A 14,981-nucleotide genomic window follows, 5' to 3' on the forward strand; every position below is an offset into this window, starting at 1 on the left:
TCATCCAGAGGTGCCATCACGCATGGAGCAGAGCCCGTGAGACTCTTCTCCGGGTGGGGGCGCGCACCAAGGCTAAGGCCGATCGCCACCGGTCGAAGCCTCTGGTATACGTCGTTGGCCAAAGAGTGTGGCTTTCTACTAAGAACATTCCACTCCGATCCGTTTCGAACAAGCTTGCCCCCAAATTTATCGGCCCGTTCAAAGTCACCAGGATCATTAGTCCGGTGGCGGTCCGGCTCAAGCTTCCTCCGGCGTATAGGAGAATTCATCCTACCTTTCATGTGTCTAAAATAAAACCTGTGTTTCAGGCACGCATTAACCCGCCGGTCCCGGTTCCCCCGCCGCCACGACTTGTTGATGGGGAACCCACCTTTTCTGTCAATCGTATTTTGGACTCTAGAAGGAGGGGACGCGGATTCCAGTACCTGGTGGACTGGGAGGGTTACGGCCCGGAGGAGAGAAGTTGGGTACCTGCTAGGGACATTCTGGATCACTCCCTTATCGATGATTTCAATCGACAGGTAAATTTGCCTGGGAACGCCAAGAGGCGTTCCTAGGGGGGGGGGGGGTATTGTCACGGTTCATGAATCCACTGCCTCCCTCTCTCTTTCTCTTTCTCTTTCTTTCTTTCTCTCTCTCTCTCTCTCTCTCTCTCTCTCTCTCTCTCTCACTCTCTCTCTCTCTCTCTCTCTCTCTCTCTCTCCCGTGTTTGTGTGGGCGTGGTTCCCAATCTCGGCCTGATTGTCTGTGCCAGCTGGAATCACTTATCTTCCCTTTATATGTTCTGTAACCAGTGTTTCTTGTTGTCAGATCGTTGTTACTTCTCTGAGGTTGTGTCGTGTGTCCGTGCTCTTCTCTCACCGCCCTTGTGTGGATTATCTGCTGTGCTCCCTCCTACCCATCCGGACACACTCCCCTGGATTTCTCAGCACGCTATCATCGGAAGATGCGCCCTAGTCCCTGGGTCGGATTCCGTCTGAGTACAGTCTGTCTGTCCTGTTGCTGCTGTAAACTGTATTCATTAAACCATCGTTGCTTGCATCTTGCATCCGCCTCTGTATTGTCACAAAATCAAACACACAAGTCGTGACTTTGTCTCAAATACAAGGAGTGAAAGGTTACAATTTACCCCACTTCCTGGGTCAGTTGTAACAGGACTTGGGGTGAAATGTAACAGTTTTACCGCACTTCCTGGGTCAGTTGTAACAGGGCTTGGGGTGAAATGTAAGAGTTTACCTCACTTCCTGGGTCAGTTGTAACAGGGCTTGGGGTGAAATGTAACAGTTTCCCGCACTTCCTGGGTCAGTTGTAACAGGGCTTTGGTTGAAATGTAACAGTTTCCCGCACTTCCTGGGTCAGTTGTAACAGGGCTTGGGGTGAAATGTAACAGTTTGAAAAAATACATAGATCATGATATGTAGCGAAATATTGAAAGCCTTTATTGTCACGGTTCATGAATCCACTGCCTGTCTCTCTCTCTCTCTCTCTCTCTCTCTCTCGTGTTTGTGTGGGCGTGGTTCCCAATCTCGGCCTGATTGTCTGTGCCAGCTGGAATCACTTATCTTCCCTTTATATGTTCTGTAACCAGTGTTTCTTGTTGTCAGATCGTTGTTACTTCTCTGAGTTTGTGTCGTGTGTCCGTACTCATCTCTCACCGCCCTTGTGTGGATTATCTGCTGTGCTCCCTCCTACACATCCGGACACACTCCCCTGGATTTCTCAGCACGCTTTCATCGGAAGATGCGCCCTAGTCCCTGGGTCGGATTCCGTCTGAGTACAGTCAGTCTGTCCTGTTGCTGCTGTAAACTGTATTCATTAAACCATCGTTGCTTGCATCTTGCATCCGCCTCTGTATTGTCACAGAACGATCTGACCAGACCATGGATGCAGCGAGTTCAACGAGTCTGACCGAATTCATTTCCCGCAGTATCACGAGAATGGATCAACAAGAGGAGAACATCTCCAGCACAGGTCAGGCAGTACAAGCCCTTGTGACGCAGGTATCCCAGCTGACCCAACAATTACAACATCTGAGGGGTCTCGCTGCGCCACCTACACCGGCAGTTCAACCCGCCCCGCCAGAGCCGGATTCCCAGCTAGAGCCACGGCTACCGACACCAGAGGGTTATTCAGGTGATCCTGACTATTGCAGAGCTTTTCTTACGAGATGTTCCATGCAATTCTCGTTGCAGCCACGGACCTTCAACCGTGAACAGTCTAAGGTAGCATTCGTACTCACACTGCTATCAGGCAAAGCGGCTCTTTGGGGAACGGCGGTGTGGGCGAACCAGGACCCATGCTGCACCTCTTTCCAGACACTCTCCGAGGAGATGAGAAGGGTCTTCGATCGGGCCGTGGCGGGTAGGGAGGCGGCCAGACTACTCGCTGACCTTCGCCAAGGAGACTGTTCAGTATCGGAATACTCCATCCAATTCCGCACTCTGGCCGCAGAGTGTCAGTGGAACGAGGAGGCGCAGTGGGACATGTTCCTGCATGGGCTGGAGGACCGGATCCAGAAGGAGATTTATGTTCTGGACCTTCCCAGGAATTTAAATGGACTAGTGGAACTAGCCTTGAGGGTCGACGCTCGTCTGAGTCGTATTGGCCACCGAGCATGCCCTAACAGACCGTATAACGACACGGAGGGCTGGCATGCCAGCGGCGGGAACACGCCCAGTTCAGCCTCCGCTCACGAACCCATGCAGCTGGGGAGAGCTCGCCTCTCCCGGGAAGAGAGGGAGAGGCGGAGATCCCAAGGACTCTGTCTCTACTGTGGTAGAGCGGGCCACTTTATCCACTCCTGCCCGGTAAAAGATCAGGCCCGGTAGTAAGCATGAGGCTACTATCGGGTGGTGTCACCACAGGGAAGACCTCATCATCTACTCTCCTCCCGGTAAGACTAAGATGGGCCACCCACACGCACGACACCCAAGCCTTACTGGATTCAGGAGCAGAGGGTAATTTCATGGACTTCAAGCTCGCTCACAAACTCCAGATTCCTATCACCTCACTCTCGCACAAGATATCCGTCAACGCTCTCAATGGTCAAGAACTCCCTAACATTTCTCACACCACTGAACCTATCACACTCATCACTTCTGGCAATCACACTGAGACACTATCATTTCTACTCATGGACTCACCCCTTGCACCATTAGTTCTCGGCCACCCTTGGCTCACCCAACACAACCCCAGAGTTGACTGGGGTCATAACTCTATATCCATGTGGAGTAACAAGTGCCTTGAGTCCTGTTTGGTGTCTGCTTGTTCGTCTGTGTCTGATTCTGTGTTTCTAGAGGAGGCAGTGGATTTGTCTAACGTGCCCGTTGAATACCTCGACCTGAAGGAGGTGTTCAGTAAGTCCCGTGCTGCTTCTCTTCCTCCGCATCGTCCCTATGACTGTGCAATAGAATTATTGCCAGGTGAGTCTCCGCCTAAAGGCAAGTTATATTCACTCTCTGTTCCTGAGAGGGAGGCTATGGAGAGATATATCTCTGATTCTCTGGCATCTGGATTCATTCGTCCTTCCTCTTCTCCAGCGGGGGCCGGGTTCTTCTTTGTGGGGAAGAAGGACGGTTCTCTGCGTCCTTGCATTGATTACCGTGGGTTGAATAACATCACAGTGAAGAATACCTATCCCTTACCGTTGATGTCCTCAGCCTTTGAAAGGTTACAGGGAGCATCCGTGTTCACTAAGTTGGATTTACGGAATGCATATCATTTGGTTCGCATAAGGGGGGGGGACGAATGGAAGACCGCGTTTAACACCCCCAGAGGGCACTTCGAATATTTGGTCATGCCTTTTGGGCTATCCAACTCCCCAGCGGTTTTCCAGGCACTCGTCAATGACGTGCTGAGAGATATGATTGATCAGTTCATATATGTTTACCTGGATGACATACTGATTTTTTCTTCTTCTCTCCAGGAACACGTTCAGCACGTCAGACGAGTGCTTCAGAGGTTGTTGGAGAATGGACTTTTTGTCAAGGCGGAGAAATGCATTTTTCATGCACAATCCGTTCCATTCCTAGGGTACATCGTCTCGACTGAAGGTATTCGCATGGATCCTGACAAGGTTAAGGCTGTGGTGGATTGGCCAAGCCCAGATTCCCGTAAGGCCCTACAGAGGTTTCTGGGATTCGCCAATTTCTACCGGCGTTTCGTTCGCAACTTTAGCCAGATAGTCGCTCCTCTTACCGCCTTAACCTCCCCCAGAGTGACGTTCAGGTGGTCCGATACAGCCGAGGCTGCATTCACCAAACTCAAGAGCCGCTTTGTTTCGGCTCCCATCCTCATAGCTCCCGATCCCTCGCGTCAGTTCGTGGTGGAGGTGGACGCTTCAGAGGTGGGGGTAGGTGCGGTACTTTCCCAACGTTCCTCTTCTGACGACAAGATGCACCCTTGCGCGTTCCTTTCCCATCGGTTATCACCTGCGGAACGCAACTACGACATTGGCAACAGAGAGTTGTTGGCAGTGAAGTTAGCACTGGAGGAGTGGCGCTGGTGGTGGGCACTCTTTTTCGGACGTTTTGACTTCTCTCTCTCGTATCGCCCGGGTTCCAAGAATGTCAAACCCGATTCCCTTTCTCGCATTTTTGACCATTCCGAACGTCCATCCACTCCCGAGTGCATCCTACCCGGGACCCTAGTGGTCTCCACACTCACATGGGAGGTTGAATCGAGGGTCAAAACGGCCTTAGAAGGGGTAACGCCTCCGCCCGGTTGCCCGCCTAATCGGTTGTTTGTGCCGGAGGGGTGTCGGTCCGATGTTATTCGGTGGGGACATTGCTCCAACGTAGCGTGTCATCCAGGAGTCAGCCGCACTAGCTTTTTGGTTAAGCAACGCTTTTGGTGGCCACTGATGGCTCGTGACATTCACAGTTTTGTCTTGGCTTGCTCGGTTTGTGCCACTGGGAAGACTTCTAATCGACCCCCAGATGGGTTACTCCAACCGCTGTCGGTCCCTTCGAGACCCTGGTCCCACATCGCGCTAGATTTTGTTACCGCCCTCCCGCCCTCCCAGGGCAAGACGGTTGTTTTGACCGTGGTGGACCGGTTCTCGAAGGCGGCTCATTTTATTCCCTTGCCTAAATTACCATCTGCCAAGGAGACAGCGGTAACTGTCGTGGATCACGTCTTTCGCTTACATGGCCTGCCGATGGACGTAGTTTCTGATAGGGGGCCCCAATTTGTGTCCAAGTTTTGGCAAGAGTTTTGTAGGTTACTGGGAGCGAGTGTCAGCCTGTCTTCAGGGTTTCATCCCCAGAGCAACGGTCAAACGGAGAGGGCCAACCAAGATTTGGAGAGAGTGTTGCGATGTTTGGTTTCTAAGAATCCCTCTTCCTGGAGTCAACAACTCTCTATGGTTGAGTACGCTCACAATTCATTGCCAGTGGCAGCCACGGGTCTCTCTCCGTTTGAGTGTAGTTTAGGTTACCAGCCACCTATCTTTCCCAGTACGGAGTCCGAGGTCACTGTTCCCTCCGCTCACGCTTTCATCCAGAGGTGCCGTCACGCATGGAGCAGAGCCCGTGAGACTCTTCTCCGGGTGGGGGCGCGCACCAAGGCTAAGGCCGATCGCCACCGGTCGAAGCCTCCGGTATACGTCGTTGGTCAAAGAGTGTGGCTTTCTACTAAGAACATTCCACTCCGATCCGTTTCGAACAAGCTTGCCCCCAAATTTATCGGCCCGTTCAAAGTCACCAGGATCATTAGTCCGGTGGTGGTCCGGCTCAAGCTTCCTCCGGCGTATAGGAGAATTCATCCTACCTTTCATGTGTCTAAAATAAAACCTGTGTTTCAGGCACGCATTAACCCGCCGGTCCCGGTTCCCCCGCCGCCACGACTTGTTGATGGGGAACCCACCTTTTCTGTCAATCGTATTTTGGACTCTAGAAGGAGGGGACGCGGATTCCAGTACCTGGTGGACTGGGAGGGTTACGGCCCGGAGGAGAGAAGTTGGGTACCTGCTAGGGACATTCTGGATCACTCCCTTATCGATGATTTCAATCGACAGGTAAATTCGCCTGGGAACGCCAAGAGGCGTTCCTAGGGGGGGGGGTATTGTCACGGTTCATGAATCCACTGCCTGTCTCTCTCTCTCTCTCTCTCTCTCTCTCGTGTTTGTGTGGGCGTGGTTCCCAATGCCAGCTGGAATCACTTATCTTCCCTTTATATGTTCTGTAACCAGTGTTTCTTGTTGTCAGATCGTTGTTACTTCTTTGAGTTTGTGTCGTGTGTCCGTACTCATCTCTCACCGCCCTTGTGTGGATTATCTGCTGTGCTCCCTCCTACACATCCGGACACACTCCCCTGGATTTCTCAGCACGCTTTCATCGGAAGATGCGCCCTAGTCCCTGGGTCGGATTCCGTCTGAGTACAGTCAGTCTGTCCTGTTGCTGCTGTAAACTGTATTCATTAAACCATCGTTGCTTGCATCTTGCATCCGCCTCTGTATTGTCACATTTATTGAGATGAGAACATGAGAACATGTTTCAACATTTTGTGCGGCAGAAATAATAACATAATCATACAAATCATTAAATGTTTATAATTTTTTTACGTTCCATTAAATATAAATAAAAAACAACCGCCCTCCTACTGTTCATTACATCATCCACAGCTACTGTCGCTGTCATGTTGTCAATATCTGCTAAGAACGTTTTTTTTGCTCTATCATACTGGGCACATAACATGTGAGATACACAGATGAACTAAAAACACAAGCACTGCAAACACTCAGAACGAAGAGAGCAGCAGCGCCTGTTCTCTCTCTTCAAGTCCCCCTTCTGAGGCTGGCTGCCTGTTGAGAACAAGTGACAGTCTGAACCTCCTACCCACACAGCATCCACCTCTTCTATATTCAACATACCAGAATTCACTATTTTAGTCTATGATTAACATGTTAGTCTACAGAAAATCTGTGAAAATAAATGAATGACACAACTTTACCAAAAACAATCAAAGTTTGTGTATTTAAATCTGAAATATTACCAGGTTGGTTTTCACATCTGTTTCACAAGGTGTTCATTATTGGAAATTGTAAGGTTTCCTTTGATGGTATTTATTTGTTCCACATAATTCATTGTTGTATCCTAGAACCTACAATATATACATATATATTCAACCACAAGAGATAGATTTTTCTATTATAATAGAGTACTACTGAAATTAAATGATTTCAGTGCAGATAATGGAAGGGCAGGTTGAATGAAAACATGACAGCCAGACAAACCAGTGTATGAATCAAATGGATTTGCATATGAATGGAGTGGAAATGAGCTGACTTCGTGACCTGTAAGGGAAGTAACTTTATTGTGTCAAGCAGATTACACCTTTTCTTTGACATTTCCCGAAATGTAGCACTGTTTAAGACATGGATTTCATGTTGTAATGTTAACAAGGTACCCAAAAGTAGTTCAAATTAATGTTTTCATTTTATTAGCTAAACAAAACTTGTTTAAACATCAACATTGTTGCGGAACTCAGCCTTGTTTGCATAGAGATTATGAAAAGAACGTAATTTAGGCTGTAATGATCTCCAAAATTCTAGTCATTAGGTAATCACACCGTTTATATAGAAACGGACGCTAATAGTTTATCGAATCCCATTGTGACGCAGTGGGGGACACTGGGGGGATATTATTTTTCGTATCATCTGAGATCCCTAAAGATTGGAAAGCTGCCGCGGTCATCCCCCTCTTCAAAGGGGGAGACACTCAAGACACAAACTGTTACAGACCTATATCTATCCTACCCTGCCTTTCTAAAGTCTTTGAAAGTCAAGTTAACAAACAGATCACCAACCATTTCGAATCCCACCGTACCGTCTCCGCTATGCAATCTGGTTTCCCGAGCTGGTCCTGGGTGCACCTCAGCCACGCTCAAGGTCCTAAATGATATCATAACCGCCATCGATAATAGACAGTACTGTGCAGCCATCTTCATCGACCTGGCCAAGGCTTTCGACTCTGTCAATCACCGCATTCTTATCGGCAGACTCAACAGCCTTAGTTTCTCAAATGACTTCCTCGCCTGGTTCACCAACTACTTCTCAGATAGAGATATCTAAATAAGATAATTGTTTTCTTAAGTTAACTTATGCTCACTCAGTGGCCACGCCCAAGTGAACAGACTTTGGTTGGAGAGGGATGAAACACTCCCTTCTCTTCTCTAGTACAAAAGCCCCTGTGACCCAATTCACATCAGACTAAGCAAACTCCGGCGTGAGCCAGATCACGTGGAGGTGATGATCACCACGCTGGAATGGTGAATTTCAACTAGACCTGTCAGAGCTGAGTCTAGTCACGAACTGATTATGGCACCTTGGTTTGAACTTTGAACTATTCTTCACTAAAGAAGAAGTGATACATCCTGATGTCGAGTTATCAGCTGCAACTGTAAACATACGTGGCCTAGGAAAGAACAGACACTCTCCTAAGAACGACAGGGTACTTCGACCACAAAGATTCTTCAAAAGACAATGGCGATCTCTGCTGGGCAAACCAGTCTTCCATCTTCAACCCATCTTTCGAAATGCAGCTCAGAGTAAATGTTTATCATTTATCATTTTCCTTTTCCAAATGGGTGGTTGTTAAAATGCATAAGATTCTGTATTTAAGGTAGCATAGCTTCTCGAGGTCCGATAGAGACCAAATTCCTTTGTCCCTCGGTCTTCCCGCTCCTTCATTCAACCCCAACCCCCTTCCTTTGTGTAACCAGCCGTCATATCGGGTTAGCCCACTAGGGACTTTTCGTGACATGATTAGTAATCAATGTATGATCTATCTTGTGTGTATATATATTTAATTCTTTGTAATTATTTAGGTATTTAGTAAATACATGATTAAGCCAATTTGTGAATTGCTGATTCAACTTGTTGGCCAGGGTTCGAAGAATTTTACGACATTCAGATGAGACCGATAGAAGGTAAAGAATAATTAATGACTGATTGATGACTGAAATGTAAGAGATTTTTAGATCTCTTAGAGTTAATTCAGAAGATGAAACTCCTTAAATAAACTTCTCCGTGGTGCCCCAGGTTATAAATGAGTTACAGTGCCTTGCAAAAGTTTCCCCCCCCTTGGCATTTTTCCTATTTTGTTGCATTACAACCTGCAATTTAAATGGATTTTAATTTGGATTTCATGTAATGGACATAGGAGGGCCAGTAGGAGGCACCCTTTCATTAGGAAAAAAAATATTATAAGAAAATTATAATACGGTCCCACGGCAGTGATTGGGGACATTGCCGTGTGTTGTCTTTTGGATGGGGTGTTAAACGGGTGTCCTGTCTCTCGGTGGTCACTAAAGATCCCATGGCACTTTTTGCAAGAGTAGGGGTGTTAACCCTGATGTCCTGGCTAAATTCTCATACCATCATGGACATCTAATCATCCCCAGCTTACAATTAGCTTATTCCTCTCCCCTGTAACTATTCCCCAGTTCATTGCTGTAAATGTTCATGTGTTCTCAGTCAACTTACCTGGTAAAATAAGGGTTAAATCAAAAAAGTAAATTACATGTTATTTTTAAATACCTTTATTTTATTCTAAATCTTTTTATAAATCATACACTTTATTATTAAACAATAATACATATTACTACACAATACATGTTTATATGCATAATTCTTTTTTTATTCCTTTGTTAGAGAAAAAGAAGATCTTGGGAAGGGCCTATTGTAACCCAACACCCCCATCAGTCTCCAAATCCCTGTCTTCAAGCTGTGAGTGGCTCAAACAATGTCTCTTCCACGCTGGATCTCCGGGGCCTTCCAGGTTTCGTATGTTTTCTTTTCCGTGATAGATCAACCTTCTCACCGTTAAGCCCAAGTTTGTCTTGAGGACAGAAGGGGCCATCTTCGTAAATATTAACGAAAGAGAAAAACTCCATTTTTTTGGCTGAAAAAGAGTTTTGAGGCAGCTCTGTGTGAAAATGTTCACTGTTGAATCGTCCGGTTGGAAATGTAACCCATATGGCTGTCACTCCTATCAATCACACCATTAAAACAATCATGTACATCACAAAGAATGGAATCGATGGTTTTGTCATTGTGGCCCAGACATGAAGGACACAAAACACATAGTATTGGTCTAGAATACATGTTTTCTGTAGTTTTCTATGGTTTATCTGTGTTACACTAGTATCTGTGTTACACTAGTCTAACACTTACTTATACTCAGGCAGACCTATCCTGGAAATGACTTTTTCATTCTACAAGGGGTCATAAGCTCACTACCCAGCAGCTCCATAAGTTCACTACAAAAATGACCAACTGTTTCACATTTTTCAAACACATTTTCTTTCAGTTCAAAAAGGTCAGTACACATCAATCATCAGGCCATTACTTTTTATTGCAAACATTTGCTTTACTTCGCAGAAACAGCTGCACTATCAAGCATTACATAAGCACACTCTAAATAGCATGAGGACATCCGGACAGGATGTCCTTAAAAGGACATAAACACAGGACACAGGGACAGCTCATCACTTTTTAACACACACCCATGCTATATTCTCTCTGCCTGGGTTCAGTATGTGTAACGTTCAGTTAGCTAGCTAGACTGTTCTTACTTTGAAATTTCCCTAGGTTGTGTGTGCTTGCTAAAGACAATTTTGACTAACTTGATTGTTTCTGACATATGTACATATTTAATTATTTTATTAAATATGTATAACTGACACACTGTTGTTTTTATAGAAGAAGAGATGTACTTGTATCAGTGTGACTCTAAGTACATGTGGAAATTAATTTGCAAACACATTCATTTCTTATTGTGGCATGGTGTCAGTGTGATTCAAACATATGATCTTCTGGTCTCTATCCATGGAATTTGTCCACTGAGCCACCAGGATGGAGCTATCTTGCCATGTTGTTTTTAAACTCATACAAAGCTGTTCATTTTAGTCTATTCAAACAGACCCTATTTCAAAAGAAACAAACACAATTAACAATTAAGATCAGGAGTGGCCACTTAACAAGATAGAGGATATACAGAGTTTTGTTGATGCTGAGAACGGAATGTGTATGTTTTTAAATAACATTCTTTGAATGTTGTTCAAATCAAATCAAATGTTATTGGTCACATACACATATTTAGCAGATGTAAATTCGGGTGTAGCGAAATGCTTGTGTTCCTAGCTCCAACAGTGCAGTAGTATCTAACAATTCACAACAGTACACACACATTTAAAGTAAAAGAATGGAATCAAAAACTTCTTCAGGCTAGGGTAATTTTTTCTCAATTTCCGCCTGATTGACGTTCCCAAAGTAGACTGCCTGTTGCTCAGGCCCTGAAGCCAGGGTATGCATATAATTGGTACCATTGGAAAGAAGACACTTTGAAGTTTGTAGAAATGTTAAAATAATGTAGGAGACTATGACACAATAGATATGGTAGGAGAAAATCCAAAGAAAAAACAACCAGAATTGTTTTTTTTGAGAGCCCATGCTCTTACAATGGCAAGTATAGGGAAATAATTAAATCTAGCTCCCAGTATGCAATGCCTATGGCTTCCACTGGGTGTCAGCACTCAATGTTCAAGGTTTCAGGCTTGTTTCTTCCAAAACGAGTAAGAATAAGGAGTTTTACTACAGGGACACAGTCTTGGAATTTTGTGTATGGGCACGCGATGAAGAGGAGACGCACCTGCTAATATCGTTTTCCTATTGAACATACTTCTTTCCGTATGAAATATTAGAGTTTGATTACATTTTAGGGTATCTGAGGAGTCAATAGAAATGTATTTGGACTTGTTTTAACAAAGTTTAGCGGTAGATTTTTGGATTCCTTTCTCTGCTGTTGAACGAGTGGATTGCTCAAATTGATGACGCAATCTAAACAGACTTTTTGGGATTTTATCTAACAAAACGACACTACATGTTATAGTTGGGACCCTTTGGATGACAAATCAGAGGAAGAATTTCCAAAAGTAAGTGAATATTTATCCGCTATTTGTGAATTTATGAAACCTGTGCCGGTAGAAAAATATTTTGATGTTGGGCGCCGTCCTCAAACAATCGCATGGCATGCTATCGCTGTAACGGCTACTGTAAATTGGCAAGTGCAGTGAGATTAACAAGAACTTAAGCTTTCAACCAATAGAAGACAATTGTATGTACATAAATGTTTAATATCCATAATTTTTATGATCATTTATTTGAATTGCGCTCCCTCCAGTTTCACCAGAAATGTTCCCGCTAGCGGGACGATTAGCCCAAATAGGTTTTAAGAAATATTTAAATATTATATTGAGCAATATCGGAGTGGCATTGGCTGAAATACAGTAGAATATAATACAGTATATACTTATGAGATGAGTAAAGCAGCATGCAAACATTATTTAAACATTATTAAATTGACTACTGTTCCATAATTAAAGTGGCCAGTGATTCCAAGTCTGTGTACATAGGGCAGCACCCTCAACCGAGTGGAAGCCAGCTATTGAATGCTATTTAACAGTCTGATTGCCTTGAGATAGAAGCTGTTTTTCAGTCCGAGCTTTGATGACACCCTTGAGGATCTTCTTGGCTTTACTCTGATATCGGGTGCTGTAGGTGTCCTGGAGAGCCCTGCGGTTGAGGGAGGTGCTAATTACTAATTACTAATTGTTACTAATGTTTTGTGGTTTTTATGGAAAGTTTTCTTCATGCTGATTGAAGGCATAACTATGTCTGCTGTGGATGAACCCTCTTCTTCTTGACCTTATTCTTGTTGTCTTTCTATGTATTCCTTTCTTCCTTCTTCATTCTGAAGTGGTTTTCCACTCTGACTGTTTTCGTTTGGACCATTTGTATTTGCTGGAGGGGGATAGGTGAGTTTAGGGTGAGTTAGCAGGATTCAGACATACAAACAGCTAGTATGAGTAAATGTATTTAACCATAAGGACATCTACCTGTAGCAGAGAGTGACTCTCCCTCTTCAGATGGCCATGTTACTTTTGTATTTGGCCAGAAAACCTTGAGTTGGGAGACTTCAAAATATCAGAAGCTGAAAGCTGTTCATCAAAAGCCACCAATGTAAATCTCCTCTCGGTTCATCAGGAGGTGGTTGTGTTAAATGGTTCAACAGATTATGATGTCATCATCATCATAACTTACCTCTCAGCAGGTAACATATCACTGCTGCTATAATCACTGCAGCTATTATTATACCAGTGATTGAACCTGGACTCAGTCCATCTGAAACTGAAGGAGAAAATACAGAGTATCAGTTTTATTGTTGAATGTGATCCTGTGACTTACAGTGAGGGGAAACAGTAAGAGTAAACTTTGTACCATCAGATAGTTTATCAGGTGTGATCTGCAGGTAGGTGAGGATCAGGTGTGTGTCTCTGGCAGTAGAGAGTTCACAGCTGTAGGTCCCCTGGTGGACCATGGTTAACTTGTGGAGCTGAAGGCTGCCAGAGTCAGACAAATTCTGAACCTGCTCCTTCCACTTGTCAACAACATACATCTGAGCTGTACCGTTGGTGTAGGTGGAGGTAAGGATGGTGACTATCTGGTTGAATGTCCAGGTGAGGTCAAAGTTCAGGAGGTCAGACTGAGAGATACTGCAGGGGATGGACACCTCACTGCTTGGAGATCCTTGGACCGGATCTGAAATTATGTCACGAGAAAGTGCCTTTTTAGCCTAATCTTTGCATTCTGTCTCACAATGTTGTGTTGTTTTTGTACAGTTTGCAGCCAGATAAATATATTGAGGAATTTATTCATTGATTTATGAATTGATTGATTACCTTGCTGTTTCAGGGTTGCTGTCCTTTCTACTGTCCCAGAGGTCACGGTACAGATGTTGGTTTGGTTTCTGATAAACTGTTTTGTGCTGGTGATGTTATAGAGGCCCTGGTCATCCACCTTGATGCTGGTGGAGTTCTGGATGGTTCCAGGGTCAAATGAAAGGTCAGAGGGGGGGTCAGTTGACCAGGTGAGTTTAGGCTCAGGGTAGATACCTGTAGAACTGCAGGTGATGATGTCATCTGATAACTGAATGTCCACCAAGTGGACTGGAGCTGCAACAAAGTAGACATTACACATGGAGCAGCCATAAAGTGATCATCATAGACAGACATACAGACAGACATTCCGTACCCTCCACTGCTATGTTAATGAAGGACTCCATGTTGCCTTTAATAGTGCTGGTGTAACACTTGTATCTGCCCTGGTCCTGGAGTGTGATCCCTCTCAGCAGTAGTGAAGCGTTTCCTTTGGGGATCTGGTCATTGAACAGGGCTGTTCTCCCTCTGAAACGCTGGCTCTGCTGTTTGAGCTGATCTGTACTGTAGTAGTAGGAGTGGACGGACAGGTCCTTGTCTTCTGGTTTCAGCCAGTGGATGACTTCATCACTGCCAGGCAGGAAGCTGCAGGGCAGGCCACAATCCTCTGAGAACACACAGGTTACATGGATGTCTGCAATTGAATTAACCCACGTTAAGTGGGTATCTGAACGAGAAGGGATTCAAACACAGACTCCTATTCTCCCCAATAGTCAGATACCCTGGGAAAGTGAGTAGGCCCTTTGTTTATATCAGAGTGTTATTAACCTGTTATTATTGTTAATATTAACCTGTTATTATTGTTAATATTAACCTGTTATTATTGTTAATATTAACCTGTTATTATTGTTAATATTAACCTGTTATTATTGTTAATATTAACCTGTTATTATTGTTAATATTAACCTGTTATTATTGTTAATATTAACCTGTTATTATTGTTAATATTAACCTGTTATTATTGTTAATATTAACCTGTTATTATTGTTAATATTAACCTGTTATTATTGTTAATATTAACCTGTTATTATTGTTAATATTAACCTGTTATTATTGTTATTATTGTTAATATTGACCTGAGTCTATTCTGTCATTGTGGTCTTCCTCGGTCCGCCTCCTGCCCCCCTCCACACCCACAGCACCTAACCTCTAACTAAGATCACAATCTCAAGTAAAGACTCCAGTCAAACCTGAATGACTACACT

The 14,981-nt window shown here is 44.6% G+C and overlaps 1 protein-coding gene across 1 annotated transcript; it reads right to left on the reverse strand.

Moving 5' to 3' along the window:
* Window positions 1-10,334: 10,334 nt before the first annotated feature.
* On the reverse strand, window positions 10,335-14,606 carry LOC109883725 (uncharacterized). Its single transcript, XM_031835139.1, has 6 exons — window positions 14,093-14,606; window positions 13,741-14,013; window positions 13,280-13,600; window positions 13,103-13,189; window positions 12,898-12,961; window positions 10,335-12,802 (listed from the first exon to the last, which is right to left on the reverse strand). The coding sequence occupies exons 1-5, from the start codon at window positions 14,121-14,123 to the stop codon at window positions 12,924-12,926; spliced, it is 750 nt and encodes a 249-aa protein (XP_031690999.1). The 5' UTR covers window positions 14,124-14,606; the 3' UTR covers window positions 10,335-12,802; window positions 12,898-12,923.
* Window positions 14,607-14,981: the final 375 nt, after the last annotated feature.

Source organism: Oncorhynchus kisutch, linkage group LG11 (assembly GCF_002021735.2).
Source record: "Oncorhynchus kisutch isolate 150728-3 linkage group LG11, Okis_V2, whole genome shotgun sequence".
Lineage (NCBI taxonomy): Eukaryota > Metazoa > Chordata > Actinopteri > Salmoniformes > Salmonidae > Oncorhynchus > Oncorhynchus kisutch.

Excerpts from the sequence above, each read along its gene's own strand:
- LOC109883725 (XM_031835139.1), bottom strand. The coding sequence starts at position 14,123 with ATGGAGTCCTTCATTAACATAGCAGTGGAGG. Across the intron at positions 14,014-14,092 it reads CATTAACATAGCAGTGGAGG|CTCCAGTCCACTTGGTGGAC; the intron begins GTACGGAATGTC and ends ACTTTGTTGCAG. Across the intron at positions 13,190-13,279 it reads ACCTGATAAACTATCTGATG|TTTCAGATGGACTGAGTCCA; the intron begins GTACAAAGTTTA and ends TTTCTCCTTCAG.